At 44.0% G+C, this 18,230-nt stretch overlaps 2 protein-coding genes across 2 annotated transcripts; one reads left to right on the top strand and one right to left on the bottom strand.

Moving 5' to 3' along the window:
• Positions 1-3,901: 3,901 nt before the first annotated feature.
• Positions 3,902-10,767, bottom strand: LOC308495602 (ankyrin repeat domain-containing protein 26-like). Its single transcript, XM_081080570.1, has 3 exons — positions 10,373-10,767; positions 6,836-6,950; positions 3,902-6,673 (listed from the first exon to the last, which is right to left on the bottom strand). The coding sequence occupies exons 1-3, from the start codon at positions 10,621-10,623 to the stop codon at positions 6,494-6,496; spliced, it is 546 nt and encodes a 181-aa protein (XP_080936696.1). The 5' UTR covers positions 10,624-10,767; the 3' UTR covers positions 3,902-6,493.
• Positions 10,768-13,489: 2,722 nt separating this feature from the next.
• LOC308495601 (ras-related protein Rap-2a-like) lies at positions 13,490-17,648 on the top strand (the record flags this gene model as incomplete). The annotated part of the gene is made up of 1 exon (XM_081080569.1): positions 13,490-17,648. The coding sequence occupies one exon, from the start codon at positions 13,490-13,492 to the stop codon at positions 14,039-14,041; it is 552 nt and encodes a 183-aa protein (XP_080936695.1). The 3' UTR covers positions 14,042-17,648.
• Positions 17,649-18,230: the final 582 nt, after the last annotated feature.

Here is an 18,230-nt window from a genome sequence, read left to right as displayed (position 1 = left end):
TCACTTAACTGAAGTAGGTGAAGATTTCAATGAAGAATTTCCCGTTTCTTCCTTAGTCTTATATATGGTGCATCCAAAGTCAGCTAGAATTCAAGTAAGTTAAAGCTACTTGGCAGGCTCAAAACAATAATATTAGTGATAATTCTAGTAAACATTGTCATCGTTGAGTTAACGGTGCTCATAAGCATGTGCTGGGCACTGAATCACATGCCAGGTCATGACACACGACCGTACTTGAAGGAGATATTATTTCCCTCGTTTCCACATCGGGAAACATGTTTGGTGATGACAGTAATGTTCCCACGGTCACACACGTGACACGTAGGAAAGCTGAGCTTTTAACCCAGTCCTGAGTGAACTGAAAGCCCATCTCTTTTTTAATCACCCATCTATGACTTGTTTCATTAAAGAAGAAGTTTATTCAGTTAATGTTGTCTTTCTCCCTTCTACCCATACCAATTAAAAATGATTTAAAAAAACATCAAAATAGACTAGAAATGAAAAAAGAATAAAAACTGAGGAATATCTGGTAGTAGTAATTCACAGTCATTTAGGGAAAACCCTATAACATCAGTATTCCTTCAGGAAAACAATTTAAAGCAGAGTCATCCAAACAACAAAATCAACTCCTATTTATGTTTAACGTGCATCTTTTAAGGAAACCTGAATACACAGTAGAGGTTAAAAAAACTGTCAGAGAGACTAAACCCAATATTGTATCATAAACTAAGTTAGAGTCCATACTATACAAAACTAGTAAAATTACCGTGAAAACCCTTTAGCTAATATAATACCATGTGACCAAAAACTGCAATGACAAATGACATCAGTCGATATCATAAATGAATATGAATCCTGCAGGATACGGTTCTTCCTGTTCACCAGTCAGAATAATTGCTATTCTACCTAACTGACGATGTGCTGATATTTTTCACTTTGTAATTATAGGTTAATCCTCTTCTTCTTAATTTAATCTTTCTGACTTGAGTAACTGTTACCGCTCTAAAACAGTTCTAAGTTAAAAAACAAACAAACAAGTACCTTTTCCACTTATCAACTGCATGTATGTTTGCATGTCTCTCGAGTAAATATTCCACCATTTTCGGGCAGTTCTCATTCACAGCAAATAAAAGTGGTGTAAAACCAAACTGTAAAACAGAGAAAACAATTTATAGCTTAAAAAACTACGTAGTTCTAAATTGAATTTGAAAACTCATAAAAGATCCTCTAAACTTGAACATACACTAGAGAAAGTAAATAAAAAGTAGCCCTCTGTGTTGTCGTCTGCTGCTCCTTCCCTTTAAAATATCCTCCCCCTTCCTCTCCAACAGATGGACTTCCACCTCATTCTCCAGAACTCCCTTCAAACACTGACAGTCCTGGTGCCAAGAACTTTGCTCCCATCACAATCTCTATCGCACTATACTGCAGTTATTTTATCGTTCCCCACCTGAACCCAGAGCCTTCTGAGGGCAGGGGCTATTCTCCATCCCTGTATCTCCAAGCTCGAAAACATAGACGTAAATGCTTTAAGTCGTTTCATTGAATTGATAACCTAAATAATTATTTCTGGGGTAGTGTTTGTTACATTATATTCCAAAGAATATGTACTTTAGCAGAAATTAATTACTGTGCCCCAGTAGGAAGATTCCAGAAAGATCACCTGTGTTTGAGAAGTATTATAAAACTGTGCTTTATATGGTTATTACTAAAGAAGTGTTTCAGGTTGCTTAATCCCGATTTGACAATACTTTTCTGTGGCAAACATTAACGTTTGAAATATCACAGAATTTCAGGGATACAGTTCGGAGAGCTTTCCAACAGAGGTGAGGTTTTCTGCAGCTTATACAAACTTGCTTGCTTCTCTTCTATCCATGTTCTCAGGATCCCAGATGTCAACTTCAGGCTCTCCTGCTCCAAAAGGGTCACTAAGGAAGTGGACTCTAAATTAAAAAGAGTTAGGCTTCAAATGACCTTTGATTGCTTATCACTAAATGGTCCATTGGTTTTCTCCCATTATAAGACGATGGGTTTTTATCTTAGCTGTTGGTAAGCTCAATGTGAAATTTTATTCTCAGTTACAATGATAACCTTGGGACCCCAATGCCTATCTACTTTCTGAAAAAATCTCTTTTTTATTCTGGTTCTATTTTAATTGCTACTTAAAATTATTTTATAGCTCAGGCAAAATGTAACTCCGAAATAAAATATCATGGCTTATCAGTTCACGTTTTAATGCTGATCTATATGGATGATTTTTAGCATCATGAAAGCGACTAAATCACTTGCATTTTTAAGGAACCACGTTGAGGAGGATGATAGAATACTGCCTGCAATATGCATAACATCTACAACTATAACCATCATTGACCTCATAAGACTTAAAGACATTTCAATGGGTATGATTCTTTATAGGACATATAATGAAAAAGGAAGTTTTTTGGTTTTTGTTTTTTAAAAAGAAAAACTTAGAATTCTAGCTTGAAAAACTCACTCTCATTCTAAGGAGATTAATATAGAATACATATAATAAATCAATATAGACTGTCTTGAAAATCTTGAAGCGTTTATCAAAATATTCTATAAAACAGGAATCGCACACTCCAGTGCTTACGGAGGCAAAGAAGGTGACCCAAGTAAGTGAAGAACCCAGGTGGGGACAGTGGCACACTAGGGAACACATGTCTCATATAAGAGGTGCAGCCTCGCCACAGGACACCCAACTGTAGTCAGGGCTCAAGGGGACCAGGCTTGATTCTTTCAGAGAAGCTTGACATCCTTACTTCTTCATGAGTCTCCAAAACTTTCGATGTTGACTCAACATATGGAGGCAAACGAAACATATTGAGGAGCCATAATTAGTCCGTGGCCCACTTGGAATTTTTTATCTGCTGTTTCCAAATGTTTGTGTATAATGTGAATATTTGTATGTAAAATCTTTCTGTTTTTTAGTATCATATGCTTCATTAAAAAACTGGGCCCCAACATGCAATAAAACTGTCATTTAGACTCATTACACCCACTTCAAGAATTTTTCCCATTCTTATTCAAACCATAATCTATTTGTATTCATTTTTCAGATTGTTAACCCAATGGATAATTACATTATAGAACTGCTGACACTAAATTATTGACACTTCCCATCTGTATTGCTACTAACTTCACGGGATTTCATGTTTAAACCTACCATCGTGATTATGCCACGGCTCTATGAATTTCACAGACATACTGAGAGAGTTTATCACACACCTTCGATCATTGCAGCAACATTTACGGTGGCCCAGAAATGGAAACAACAAAACTGTCCTTCAATAGATGACTGGATAAAAAAGATGTTGTATGCAAACACAATGGCATACTACTCTGCCATAGAAAAAAATGAAATGCTGCCATTTGGGACAACATGGATGGATCATGACAGTATTATGCTATGCAACACAAATCGGACAGAAAAAGTCGAGGACCATACGACTTCACTCATATGAGGGATATGAAACTGAAAGCAACAGACGAACAAGACAAGGAAACAAAAACTCACAGACACAGACAACAGTTCAGTGGTTACCAGAACATAAGGGGGGACGGTGGATAGTAGAAGAGGGTAAGGGGGGTCAAATATACGGTGAAGGCAGAACTGACTCTGGGTGGTGAGCACATACTATGACATATAGATGATGCATTATAGAAATGTACACTTGAAACCTATTTAAATACAATAACCATTGTCATCCTAATAAATTTAATTAAAAACAAAGAAAAGAAAACTGGAGATTTACAGAACAACAGGCAAAAAAAGCAGGTTCACAATTTCCTATTACTGCAGGAAAACCCCGCATGCAGTAAGCATTTGTTGATCTAACAACCTGAGCACAAACAAACATGCAAAACTCTTTTTTTTTTTAATTAATTAATTTATTTATTAGTTTCAGGTGTACAAAACAAGGTAATACTTAGACGTTCATCATTTATATCCCTCATACTGTGAACCCCCCTGCCCCCATCCACTATCCCTCCGACCTCACACTGAACCATCACATTATATATATAAAATTATAGTTGGCATTCATTAATGTTTAGCTTCTGATGTACAATGCCATGATCAGGTATCCACAGTATCCCTGAGGTGGTCTCCCAAATAGGACGCATGTCCATCGGCAAAACTCTTAAAGGGCCCGATTCTATGCATTAGGAGACCACCCATCAGCAAGTTTCTAAAGATTCTCAGAGCACCAGTGAATGACTGATGGCTGAAAGGAAAAAGGTGTTCTTCTTTAAGCCAGTAGATACTGCCAATGATATTTCCTTCCACTTCTCGAGCCCAGAGGTACAGACAGTTCAAAAGTCAGGCAAAGAGTGTTGGGAAGGAGAGAGCTGAAGGAAAATCACCTCTCAAACTCCACCTCTTCTAGAGATTTCTTAAGTATTTGAGATCTGCGAATTGATATATTGCACTAGTAGTTCTTAACCAAGAGTTGTATCAGAATCTCAGGGAAATATTTCTAAACAACACATGTCCAGGCCTTATTAGCTTTACATAGTCAAAACCTTCAGGAAGAGCCTAGCTTGTAAATGGTTGTGAATGTTTTTAAAGTTCCTAGGGTGACTGTGATTCGCCAGCATAATTCTAGCCAAGAACTAGTCCAGTAGACGATCACTTCAGTCTCCTCTTCTCTCGCCTATGTCACCAATTTCCTCTGATATTGAGGATTAGGCCAAATAAAAGTGGAAGAGACATGTCACTTATGAAAACCACACTTAATTTCCTGGGTAGGAGTGGAAACGGGATTAACAATTAAAATGCAACTTGATTTCATTACTGCTAAACTCCTTACTTCTCATGGGACAGTCTACATTTCACAGCAGAGTTTAGACTCTTACCTAGGTGGCTCTTTCTGCCAGAACAGATGATATGTCACTTAATTATCTGTCTTTCCTTCCTTTCCCACTTAATTGCCACCTGTTCACTGTAATCTGGTGGATTCGGAGCCTTCCTAGATGTGGTCTTAGGGGAATTTAAAACTCACTAACTCTCTCTCCCAAACTAAGGATTATTATCCCCCAAAACTGAAGAGGACCTTGACTAAGCATATAAACTGAAGGAAAACAAAAATAAAAAAACCTCTGTTTATTAATTAAACTTATTGGGGTGACATTGATTAGTAAAATCACGTTGGTTGCAAGTGTCATTTCTATGATACAGCATCTGTATATCGCATTGTGTGCTCACCACCAGAGTCAGTTCTCCTTCCACCACCATTATGTTTGACCCCTTTTTCCTCATCTATCACCCCTCCCGCCTTTACCCTCTGGCAAATATTGAACTGCTGTCTGTGTCCATGAGGTTTTGAAAAACCTCTTCTTGTTATTTCCCCTCAATAGCCAAATTTCCAAATTGCCCTGCATATTTCTGATAGTTATTTCCTTTCCCTTTCCTTTTTACCTCTTAGGCTTTAGCCAATGAAAACTAAATAGCTTTATATAAATCATTTGTTTATAAATAGCAATTTGTCAACAGCGGGAAGATTACTATGATATTGTAAAATGCTTTTGTTTGTTTGAGTTTTAAGGTAAAGCCGATTTCAAAGGCAAATTTTGCTTTCCTGCATTGTTTTGCATTAATTGGAAAACAACTCGGACGTGAAAAAACACTTAAAAAAGGAAGTGTTGCCTGTTACAAGTGTTGTTTTCACAAGTAATTTATCATAAGTGCATAAAAGAGAGCTGTGCCCTCTACTGCTACTTTAGAGGTATCATCACGTAAAGTAAAATTTTAGAAAATTAAGTTCCAACTGTTTGCATTCAGGGAACACTTGAGCTTCCAAAGGTGTAAAATTGACCCTTCCTCTGTCAACCAAGGGCATTCCTGCTGGGGTTGCAGTGGCGAGCGGTGATGTATGTCCAAGAACAAAAAGGGGTGAACGCGTCCCCATCACCTGCTCCCTCTGTACACCTAAAACCCGCCCAGCACCTCCGCCAGCCTGAGCAGGAGCCCCACTCCGAGGTGGAGACCCCAAGGGGGGCCGTGGCTGGCAGAGTGGCTAGGAGCACAGGCCGATGCCCTTGCTGGATGTCCAAACGTGCTGGCCCTCCTGCCCCGATCTTCAGAATCCCCGAGGCCTGGGGTGCTCAGGGCCTGTGTCCTGCTGCTTCCCCTCCCTACCTGCACCCCCCAGCTCCCTGGCGGGACCCAGGCTCACCCATCTCCTAGGCCCTGCCCTGCAGCAGCCACCCCCACATACTTCCCTCCCCCCGGGTCGTCAGTCCTTGGTGGGCTCTGAGCCTGCCACCCACTCCCACGCAGTAACAGGACTGTTACAGGACAGAGCTGGGCCCTTTCTGTGGCCACCTCATTTCCCCTTCCTGACTTGGCTTTGGACTTGTTTCTATGGCGACAGGGAGCGATGTACAGCATGCAGTATATGTCGACTAGAAATAAAATGCTTGTGACTGAAACACACGTATAACAAATATTGTGTAAATACAGTCTGTGGATCTATACCTCATTGGTTGCTTCCATATCTGCCTGATGTTGCAGCAGCTGTTCAACTATCGCGGTGTTTTGCCCTATGGCCGCGTAGTGGAGAGCCGTGTTGTCACAATCGTCCTTCACATGTGGATCCGCTCCATGTTGTAGTAGGATTGTTGCACACTCCTCTTCCTGGCTCTCCACGGCCTGTCAGGATTACGTCATTAAATAAACGGTAAATTATGGGAATTCAAAGTAAGCATTCCACAAGTTTCCACAATTAGTTATAGTTAATTGAGATAAATTCATTTTTATTCTAAATACTAAAATAAAATCCATCTCCTGTTGACAGAGCTGGCTACCACATACCTTTATTAGAGCTGTCTTGTTTCTGTTGTCACCGAAATTCATCTGGCATTTTTTCTCTGCTAGAAGAGTCACCACTTCCGAATGGCCAAAGGTGCAGGCCAAATGGAGAGCAGTCCTATGAGGGTGAGAGGACATTTAGGACATTACAGGGCACTGTCTCAAACATGCAGCTCTGCACGCAATTGTAAACATGACACGCCACTCCAATGCCTTCAGAACCAACATGGAGTTTTCTTCTGCACAAAGTACAATATTCACGAGCTCTGCTTACTCGCCACACTAAGGAAAGAGCAGCCTATGTGACTACAGAGAGCATGCCCTGGGGAATCAGCTCAACTCGGTTTGATCCTAATTTAATTCGACCACTTATTAGCTGTCCCTTAGCCTTTGTGTGCCTCCATTTCCTCATCAACAAAGTGGGGATAAAAACAGTAGTTAACACTGTTGTGGGCTCACATGGGAATCTATGTAAAGTGTTTACTTAGGTTCCTAGCACAAAACACACAGCTCAGTAACTGGTAATATTATCAGAATTATTACCATCACTACTACTTTACAAGACAACATTTCAATTAAGTAAAATGATATCATTCCACCTACTTTGCAGCTATGTTTTAAGGATTAAGAAAGAACACTGTATTTCAGTGGTTCTAAGATGCTTCTTTTCTCATATTTTAACACCTCTGACTCTGGAAGGCAATGTACAATTCAGAGTGCCTTGAAAGTATAGTTGGCAGCATTTAAATAATTTCTTACTGGTATTTACAAGAACCGGCATCTTACCACCCTGACGTGAAGTGAAATAATGGAAACACACCAGACCTTCCGCAGTTCTCGTCATAAATTGGCATCTAAATAAATGTTCATTCTTAAGGGCATCATGGGGAAAGAGGACTAAAATCACAAAGTAATTCTTGTTTTGATTTTCAAGAAACTTGAAGCCAAAGGAGACTCAGCATTCAAGTGACTAAGGATGGCTCCTTTCATTGTCTGTTTCGAGTCATAGATTATATGAAAATCGGACGATTTCCAGTGATCGATACTCATATTTAATACTATTGTACACTAGGTAAACAGCAAGTTTGGTTACTGTTCACAATGTCCTAACTGTAGAAATCCTTTTATTTGAAACGAGGGAGGAAAAGCTTCAATGGAGATTAGGTACTATTACGTCCATTTACAATTTTTCATTTCGCTCCTACTGGGCAACATAAAGTTTTTAAGGATGAAGAGGGCCTGAGAGATAGATTCTGAGAGTCCCGAGTAGACTGTGTCTGCTCCGTAACAGTTATTCAGTGTATATTTGATGAATAAATGGATTGAAAGAAGGGATAACTACAGCTGGAGAGTTCAATGTTTTTAAACAAAATGTTTATAGTAAAGCAGTACTTCTGCAATAGTAATAATCACTTATATGTGCTATTTTTGATTTCCATAAAGACAGAACCAAAATGATGAATCAAAAATCACTTAATGTTATAGGTAATGAAGCTCTATATAATAAAAAAATAAGTGTGTACAGAAATATAGATACATGAACTTCTACCGGCACAGATAAAAAGACTGCCTTTACTTCTGAAGAGGCTAAAAGTTGCCAGAAAATACCAATCTTTAAAAAAAAAAAATTGAAAATAGAAGTGAGAAATTGTTTTAATCTGTACAAGATTCATATTCCTGGGAATAATGAAATATTACCTGGGACTACTTTATTAATAATAAACTGTTACTAGAATTTCTGTATATGTTCAGTGTAGAGATCAGACTTTTTAAAAAAGAAAATGTCACTGTACAAATACTCAGTAATCAAGTTTGCACATATTTTTGGCTAAAATAACATCGTAGTCTGTGTGTGTGTATAATCAAAGGAATTCTTTCTCCTTTTCCAATCTACCAAAGTACATCTTTGCATGTAAACATGTATGTATTATCCATACCACCTTCAGCGGTCTCAGGTAATTCCATCCTACAGATGCACTGCAATTTATTTACGAAATGTGTTGATGTGAGTTTTTCACAATACATTGATATTGTAAGCAGTGCTGAGAAAAGCAAATTGTATGTGATTTATATAATTATTTCATAAAAACATTTTAGCACTTGGAATTGATGAGTAAAGGGAATATACATTTTTAAATGTGGTACTTATCACCAAAATGAAAAGTCACCAAACTTTGAAAAGTCTGAAGCAACTTTAATTTGAAGCAGAAGTACAAGTACCATGACTCCTCATCTTCTCAACCTTTGAGGATGGAAAAGAAGTTTTCATTTCTCTTTCAACTTTAATTCCTTTTTTTTTTTTTACCTGGGGCACTAAATATTGGTCACTTATAGATACACAGAAAGAACTTGGTCCAATTCAAAATTCGAGCGCTTTTTTCTGTTGATTTCAGACACTTCTCTATAAAACAAAGATACACTTTTCCCTGATATGTGTATGCTGTACATAATTTGCAAGTACCTTTTCTTTTATTTTGTTAGTATTATTTTCTGATATACAGAGACTATTGATTTCTTATATTGCTCAACCAACCTTCTGAACTCTTGGTTTTTTTGAAGTCTTCGCCAACATAAAAAATTGTATAAATAGGCATTTCTGTTTTCTTCTGGTACCTTCCTCATTTTGTATATTTATAATTTTTAATCTACAGTACATCTGGAACTTATTTTTGTGACATGAAAATCTAACAAATTTTCTCCAAATACTTAACAGGTATTTCTCCATCATTCATGAGTAATTCATATTTTCTACTAACGCGAAATGTCATCACTATGAAGCTCTAACATCCTGCATATATTAGGGTGTTTGGGCATTTTCTGCTATATTCCAATCATTTATCTCTCTTTTCAGCTCTTAGTAAAGAAATGGTGGCAATAGAGCACCCGTTGACACCTAGAAGGGCAAATCTTCGTCTACTATGCAGAATGATTCTTAATTTTATCACTACAATCAAAGAGACACCATGTGCAACCCAAAACTTTTAAAACCCTGAGAGTTTAGTTGGCTTGTGGAAAACTGATAACTAGAGGAAGAGCACACGCGGTGAGAAAACGAGTCTTCCTAGACAGACCACAGCCATCTTCCACTGGAAGCTTCCCTTCTAAGGCCCCTCAATAAACACCATACATACATGGGTGGACACTGATGTAAAACGGATACTGGGTTTTAGCTGATTTTTTTAGCCCACAAGTCGCTCTATTATGGGAATCAGTTTTCTCATTACGCACTTTTCTGTAGTGTTTAACAACATGGTCTAAAACTGTGCACATCAAAAGTAAAATGCTTCTTTTTCAAATGCTATACTTCTTTTCATTTCTATTACTGATATTTAGTTGAATTTGTTTAAAATTGTCAGTAAAGTGCTTTGTAAGGGGAATTATGAGTGACGGGACCTTGAGAGTTTGTCCTGGTGCTCACCACGGCGGCCTGGGCCCTGCCCCCGGGGTAAGGGCCCCACCAGCGTACCGCCCCTCCCAGGCCCCTCTCCCAGGCCCCCGCCGCCTCCGGCCCGTGCCCTGCGGCCCCCCAGGCCCGCTCACCTCTTCTGCAGGTCTCTGTCATCCAGTCTCTCTGGATGGAGCGAGAGCAGCCTCTGCACTTCTGATACGTTGCCCCTGGCGGCAGCTCTGTAGATTTGTATGCGATCTCTGCCTTGGTTGCAGTACCCGGACTCCGAGGTGACCCCACCTCCGGCCTCAGGCTGCCAGCCACCACCATCGCTCTGGGGTCTCCTTCGGAAACCCAAGCGGGACCTGACCTTCTGAAGCCCAGAGCCAAAACACTTCTTCATGGCCAAGCCACGGGCTTCAGAACCTCCTCCGCACTTCTCACGCCTGTTTTCTCCGCGCCCAGCCAACAGTAGCCTCTAGAGCAGCCAACTCCAGTCGCCACAGTATCCCCGCAGGACAGCAAGGCGGTTTGGAATCTCTCCGCCCGGAACGGCCGTCACCAAGCAACGGTGCACGGGGCAGAGGCCGAGGGCTGCGCATGCGCACAGAGCCCCGGGGCCAAGGTCAAGGGCACCCGGAGCCCACGTGCAAGGCCCAGGCGCCTCAAGCTTCAGAGGTGGCCTGTGGGCAGCGCTGAGTTCCATTCGGACCTCGGTGGGCGCTGGCCCAGGCTTCTGCTGGGTCGTCTGAGCAAAATGAAATAGGAAATTTCATTTCCTGAATTAAGAAAACAGGTATGTAACAGGCAGAGAACTTGGGGGAAGCAAAAACCATAAATGAGAGAAGAAAAAAAAAACTTTATGTACCCTAAAACTGAAATGTATTAATTTCGATGTATAAAACACAAAAGCATTTAAAAGCTTGATTTCCCAGAGAAAACTCTTGTATTTTGAAACGTTTTATTTTCAACCTCAATATCTATCACCTTAGACCCAAAAATCTTCTTTAAAAATTGGAGTATACTTTGTACTTATCTGCTTTTTGAATAAGGCCTGTGAAACTAGAAATCTCTTTCTCTTTTCAGTATATATGTTAAGAAAGAAAGGAAATTTGCTGTTTTGCCTCAGGATTTCACCGATTTATTCAGTCTAGAATGGCCAGAAAAGATCCACATTTCCAATCCTTTCTTTAGTTGGTATTATATTCACTTGTCAATTTGTGACAACTGGACCAGTATTATTATAGCCGGTTTGATTTTCAGACACCTTTTTAAAAAGCCACCTTAGGAGGCTGGCGGGCAGCACTGCGGGCCCGCGGCTCGGGGGGCTCGGCCGGCTCGGGGGGCTCGGGCGGCTCGGGGGGCTCGGGCGGCTCGGGGGGCTCGGCCGGCTCGGGGGGCTCGGGGGGCTCGGGCGGCTCGGCCGGCTCGGGGGGCTCGGGGGGCTCGGGGGGGTCGGGCCGTTCGGGGGGCTCGGGCGGCTCGGGGGGCTCGGGCGGCTCGGGGGGATCGGGGGGCTCGGGCGGCTCGGGCGGCTCGGGCGGCTCGGGGGGCTCGGGCGGCTCGGGGGGGCTCGGGGGGGCTCGGGGGGGCTCGGGCGGGCTCGGGCGGCTCGGGCGGCTCGGGGGGCTCGGGCGGCTCGGGGGGCTCGGGCGGCTCGGGGGGCTCGGGGGGCTCGGGCGGCTCGGGGGGCTCGGGGGGCTCGGGCGGCTCGGGGGGCTCGGGCGGCTCGGGCGGCTCGGGGGGCTCGGGCGGCTCGGGGGGCTCGGGCGGCTCGGGCGGCTCGGGGGGCTCGGGCGGCTCGGGGGGCTCGGCCGGCTCGGGCGGCTCGGGGGTCTCGGGCGGCTCGGCCGGCTCGGGGGGCTCGGGCGGCTCGGGCGGCTCGGGGGTCTCGGGCGGCTCGGCCGGCTCGGGGGGCTCGGCCGGCTCGGCCGGCTCGGGGGTCTCGGGCGGCTCGGGGGGCTCGGGCGGCTCGGGCGGCTCGGGCGGCTCGGGCGGCTCGGGGGTCTCGGGCGGCTCGGGGGGCTCGGGCGGCTCGGGCGGCTCGGGGGTCTCGGGCGGCTCGGGGGGCTCGGGGGGCTCGGGCGGCTCGGGGGGCTCGGGGGGCTCGGGGGTCTCGGGGGGCTCGGGGGGCTCGGCCGGCTCGGGCGGCTCGGGGGTCTCGGGCGGCTCGGGGGGCTCGGGGGGCTCGGGCGGCTCGGCCGGCTCGGCCGGCTCGGGGGGCTCGGGCGGCTCGGGGGGCTCGGGGGGCTCGGGCGGCTCGGGGGGCTCGGGCGGCTCGGGGGGCTCGGGGGGCTCGGGCGGCTCCGGGGGCTCGGGGGGCTCGGGCGGCTCGGCCGGCTCGGGCGGCTCGGGGGGCTCGGGCGGCTCGGGCGGGTCGGGGGGCTCGGGGGGCTCGGGCGGCTCGGGGGGCTCGGGCGGCTCGGGGGGCTCGGGGGGCTCGGCCGGCTCGGCCGGCTCGGGCGGCTCGGGGGTCTCGGGCGGCTCGGGGGGCTCGGGGGGCTCGGCCGGCTCGGGCGGCTCGGGGGTCTCGGGCGGCTCGGGGGGCTCGGGCGGCTCGGGGGGCTCGGGCGGCTCGGGGGTCTCGGGCGGCTCGGCCGGCTCGGGCGGCTCGGGGGGCTCGGGCGGCTCGGGGGGCTCGGGCGGCTCGGGGGGCTCGGGGGGCTCGGGCGGCTCGGGGGTCTCGGGGGGCTCGGCCGGCTCGGGCGGCTCGGGGGGCTCGGGCGGCTCGGGGGGCTCGGGGGGCTCGGGGGGCTCGGGCGGCTCGGGGGGCTCGGGCGGCTCGGGCGGCTCGGGGGGCTCGGGCGGCTCGGGGGGCTCGGGGGGCTCGGGCGGCTCGGGCGGCTCGGGGGGCTCGGGCGGCTCGGGCGGCTCGGGGGGCTCGGGCGGCTCGGGGGGCTCGGGCGGCTCGGGCGGCTCGGGGGGCTCGGGCGGCTCGGGGGGCTCGGGGGGCTCGGGCGGCTCGGGCGGCTCGGGGGGCTCGGGCGGCTCGGGGGGCTCGGGCGGCTCGGGCGGCTCGGGGGGCTCGGGCGGCTCGGGCGGCTCGCGTTCGCTGCTCGCCCTTAGTTCCTGCCGGCCCCCGCGGGGCGCATTGCCGCCGGGATCGGTCCATGTCTTGGGCCGCCGCTCCTTCCGCCGGCGCCCGGGGGGCCGCGACAGCTGTGAGGTGGGGGCGGCCGCGGCAGGCAGCGGTGCCGGCCGCCGGGGCAGGGTCCGGGAGCTCGGCGCGGCGGGCGTAGGTCTATGTCGCGGGCGGCCGCGGAGGGACGATGCGCGAGTACAAAGTGGTGGTGCTGGGCTCGGGCGGGGTCGGCCAATCCGCCCTGACCGTGCAGTTCGTGACCGGCACCTTCATCGAGAAATACGACCCCACCATCGAGGACTTCTACCGCAAGGAGATCGAGGTGGACTCGTCGTCGTCGGTGCTGGAGATCCTGGACACGGCGGGCACGGAGCAGTTCGCGTCCATGCGGGACCTGTACATCAAGAACGGCCAGGGCTTCATCCTCGTCTACAGCCTCGTCAACCAGCAGAGCTTCCAGGACATCAAGCCCATGCGGGACCGGATCATCCGCGTGAAGCGGTATGAGAAAGTGCCAGTCATCTTGGTTGGGAACAAAGTGGACCTGGAAAGTGAGAGAGAAGTGTCATCCAATGAAGGCCGAGCCCTTGCTGAAGAGTGGGGCTGCCCCTGTATGGAGACTTCTGCTAAAAGTAAAACAATGGTGGATGAACTCTTTGCAGAAATTGTGAGGCAAATGAACTATGCCGCGCAGCCTGACAAAGACGACCCATGCTGTTCCGCATGTAACATACAATAGCATTCAAAAATGGCTCTCCTGGACAGGATTTGCCCCATATCCTAGGCGATACAAACGCCGTCTACTCGACTGCGGAGTTTGCAGGACATGTGGTGTGATCTACAGTGAAATAGCTGCCCTTATTCAGAATTCAGCCGTGATTGTCAGTTGACGTCTCTGAGTAACATTTGGGTTCAGTAACTACAGTTTTCACCATTGTCCTCAGTCTCCTGTATGCACCTGCAACTTTAAGGCATAGCCAATCGATCTTCAGGGTGATCTCCTTTGAAAGCTATGATGGCATGGTCCCTGAGTTGACAGAAGCAACTATTGTATAAATTAAAAATAATCACAAGAGAGAACCCAGAAGAATTCCTGTGACCACTTACAATTAAAATATTTTGTCTTCTTTAAAAAAGAAATAAGTAAAGGAGAAATATTTTCCTACGAGAGTACTGAATTTTCAGGCATTGAGATAGTGCTTCTAACCAATGTATTCTGTCAAGTAACATAATAACAGCTGACCTGCCAGCAGCATTACAGGGAGAGATTCTTTGCTCAGCCGACACATTTCTGTTTTTCAAAATTGATGCTTAATTGTAGATGTTATCCTAATTTGTGACACGGAACTAATTCATGCATCAATCCTTAGTAGAGCATAAGTCAGAACAGGTTGTGTAAAAATACAATCTGGTTTTAAATGTGTTAAATCACCTGCTTTGCCACAGAAAATGGAGGCTCTCACAAGGGTTTGATCCGAATTACAACCCCAAACCCACCCTCTGTTAACCAAGCAGGTATGGTCTTGATTACTTTACTGAACAAGAAGGAAGAGCAACTGGGATGCAAAGAGATTGCCTCGCCTTACTAACGAGAAGCGTTCTGATAGACTGACTAGTACCATCATGTAAGGAAAATGAAGCCATGCTGCATCCACATGTTCCCATTTGTAGAACCTCACAGGACACTACAAATATCTTGCATTTTTACGTTTGTTTAAGCAGCAAATTCCTTCTTGCCTTTAAGGGCTATGGTTGTGGTGTGATTCTTGGTTAACCTGCTTTCAAAATCGAGTTTGCTCTAGCAGAGCTTTATTGCAGGCATTTAAAAAAATTGAATAACCATGTGAAATAATTTGGGCTTAAAAGTAGAACGTAAATTATAGAGTGGAAGGTAAGGGACAGAAAAACCTTTTATCTTTCATTTTCCTGGAGAATTATATTAAGATTTTCTTATAACAATTTTGCTCTGATTACTGAAGTGGCAAATAAAGCTAGAGAATATTTTGTTGTGAAAAGGTGCTCAAGCTCTGATACTCTTGGTTTTCATAGCCGTGAAGTATTTATCATTTGCATGAGTAATGGCACAGGAAAAATCTATTCATACATTTTACAATCAAGTGTAGAAGGGTTTTTAACTAACTTCAGAGTTACAAATGCTAAAGAGAGTATCTTGAGCTGATTCTCTGGAGATAAATTTGGCCTTGAACTGCAATATCACTGAGCCTGTGATCTACATACTGCCCCATGTTTTGTTGGTTTCACACTCTTGTGCAAGTAACCTCTGGTCTTATGTGTGTAACTGAGAGAAGACTGTATGTGTGCATGTGTGTTTATTGTTCCTAAGAATTTGGCACAAGTTGGAGATAATTGCCTATACTGAAAATCCGTACTGCAGAATATAAATTATTTAAATGTTTATTATACATAATTGAAATCATTGGTGCCCACACCCCCCCTCCCCAAGTGTTTAGTAAATTGGCATTAAGCTTAGAGGATAGAAAAAGGTGGACTTTTCATAGATAAGAAAACAGACTATGTGGGGGAAACCAGGCCATGGTGATCAGCGTCTTTGAATTGTGAATGTTTGCATTCTTCAGTATAGGTTTTCTTATACCCCAATTATAAGCACCTCATTTATAGAACAAAAGCCCTAACCAGTTCTATTGAAACAAATTTCATTGTGTAAAATTCGACTCAGCATGTAGAGAAATCAAAGATTCGAGAAATACGATTTATCTACTGAAACAAATATTTTGTTAGTGAATTGGTTGAGTTTTAAAGCCTCTCACTTCTCAGAATGATTGATTTTTAGAATTCCATATTTAATAGCAATTTATCACAACTAAAATTACTTATTAGAAACATCTAATAACATTCACATTATGGATTGCTATGCAGATAAGAAAAATAATATGAACAGTATGGCAAAATGTAAGGTGGAAAAGATTATCTTCAAATTGGGGTTTTACTTAGAAGTGATTGTGTCAGACAATAAGGTGGGCTTTTACTGTAAAGATGTTACTAATAACTGACTTAGTGGCTGCCTGATCACAGTGTTTCCACACAGCCTACATATTTAGTGACAAAGCATCAAAGATCCAGAAACGGGGAAACCCTCGTGCGCTCTTACTGTTGGTATTTCATCTGGTATGACTATAACTCAGCTTGAATGAATGTGTTTGTTGAGATGTTAATAAAAAGCTTAAGAACAAGATTAAATTTGTTGGCACATGAAGTAAAATAGTGGCTACAGAGAAAAGTTTGTGACCTTGTGTCACTATTTATTTTATGCCCTGATCAGACTAGCAACTAGATAAGTGAAAGTTTTTCTAACATGCCTTAAAAATATTATGGTTTGATCCAAAGACCCACTTCTTTTTTTTAGCTATTATGCTAAGGATTTTTTTGTTTTTGTTTTGTCTTATTTTTTATACAAAGGCAGCATTTGTTAAATTTTTTTTCTTTTATATTGCAGCTTTTATTTTGGTTCTTTTACGCTGTGGTAGTGATGGTAACTGATGCCTTTCATTTTGTTCCACTTACACAAAACAAGCCAGCATCTGATCAAAAGTATTACATAATATCTTAAACTATTGAAAGGTGCTTTGATGATTTTCTCCTTTGGTTTATAGAATTAAGACTGAACTTGACTAATCGCTATAGTTGCCATCACTTTTCTGTGGTAAAACTACTGATATCTGCTTTTCTATGTAAAGAAATGTTGCCTAAGGATGTCTGCTCTTTGTTTTCAAGAGTTGTCCAGTGGGAATATTGTCTGTGCGTGTATGAATATGAAAGTGCTATTTTGTTTATTGTGTTGAGTTTTTGTTTGTTTTGTTTTTTAGTTTTTTGTAGTCTTGTGTTAGCTCTGGGTAAGCTTTAATTGTCTCCTTAGCCAATCAAATGTTAAAGACTATGGGGGAGGGTCTATTTTTTTTTTAATGTGTCATTGTGCATCTATTAAATCTTGATCAGGGTTTCAAGAATGACTGCAGTGGGTTTTGGAAACAGACTTATCATTATTGATTTGGGGTTTCCCAGAGAAAAACATAGTTCACAGTTAATTGTTGAGCTCTAATACAACTGACCATTTAAAATTGAACAACAGTTTATTGTTTTGTAACAATGTCAGTTGTTAAACTTTGACGTTTCAATTAAAACATGAATTGTAGTTATAACTCAATGCAAATTCAACAGTTGTATTTGGAGTTAAATTATTTTAACAAATAAATTTATTTAATGAAAAAAAAATAAATAAATAAAAAAAATAAAAAAAAATAAAAACCCACCTTAAATTTGTCACTTAAATCCTTCAGTTGTCTTTCCAAAGGTGAGTTTGCATTAAGTTAATCAGTTCATAACTAACCACACTACTGACTGTTCATTTTTGGCAGTGTCACCACACTTGTCTGTACAATTATTTTGCCAATATTTGAGTATTTAATCATCTTTTTGTCCTTATAAAACTGAGTGGGAAATATAAAAATGAATTTACCAACACCCAGAAGCACAGATCATACAGACATAATACAATTATTAAACTAAGACATCATTAGGCATTCTGAGAAACATCCTTACGTCAAGTGAAACAAATTAAATATATAAATCATTAGAAATAAATCATGGAAGATTATAGCTAAAAATCGAGGTAAAAATCGAGGTAATCGAGGTAAAACCAGTAATAGCTCTGACAACTTTCTTGGGATGAAACCCTTACATTATAACACGTTAAGGCTACTATTAGGTTTTTGTGCTTTTAAGTTGCATATACATTTGAACCTAAAATGCTATGCACTAATAATCACTTCTCCTTAATCACTACGTAAGTTTGGCAGCTAGTGGAAAAAGTATCTACTATTTTTCTAATCTACCATTTCAGAGGAAAGAGTCCAATTTTAGCTGTTGCGTTTTTCTGAGTTTTCAGAAAT

This window comes from Rhinolophus hipposideros (genome assembly GCF_964194185.1).
Source record: "Rhinolophus hipposideros genome assembly, contig: HAP1_SCAFFOLD_175, whole genome shotgun sequence".
NCBI classification, from domain to species: Eukaryota; Metazoa; Chordata; class Mammalia; order Chiroptera; family Rhinolophidae; genus Rhinolophus; species Rhinolophus hipposideros.
The sequence above is the reverse complement of the archived record's forward strand: the minus strand, read 5'-3'. Positions and strand labels throughout refer to the sequence as shown.

What these genes read in the sequence shown, in the direction of transcription:
- LOC308495602 (XM_081080570.1), bottom strand. Translation starts at nt 10,623, where the DNA reads ATGAAGAAGTGTTTTGGCTCTGGGCTTCAGAAGGTCAGGTCCCGCTTG. An exon ending in GACAGAGACCTGCAGAAGAG is followed by an intron (nt 6,951 to 10,372) that starts GTGAGCGGGCCT and finishes TCACCCTCATAG; the next exon opens with GACTGCTCTCCATTTGGCCT. An exon ending in ACAAGACAGCTCTAATAAAG is followed by an intron (nt 6,674 to 6,835) that starts GTATGTGGTAGC and finishes TAATCCTGACAG; the next exon opens with GCCGTGGAGAGCCAGGAAGA.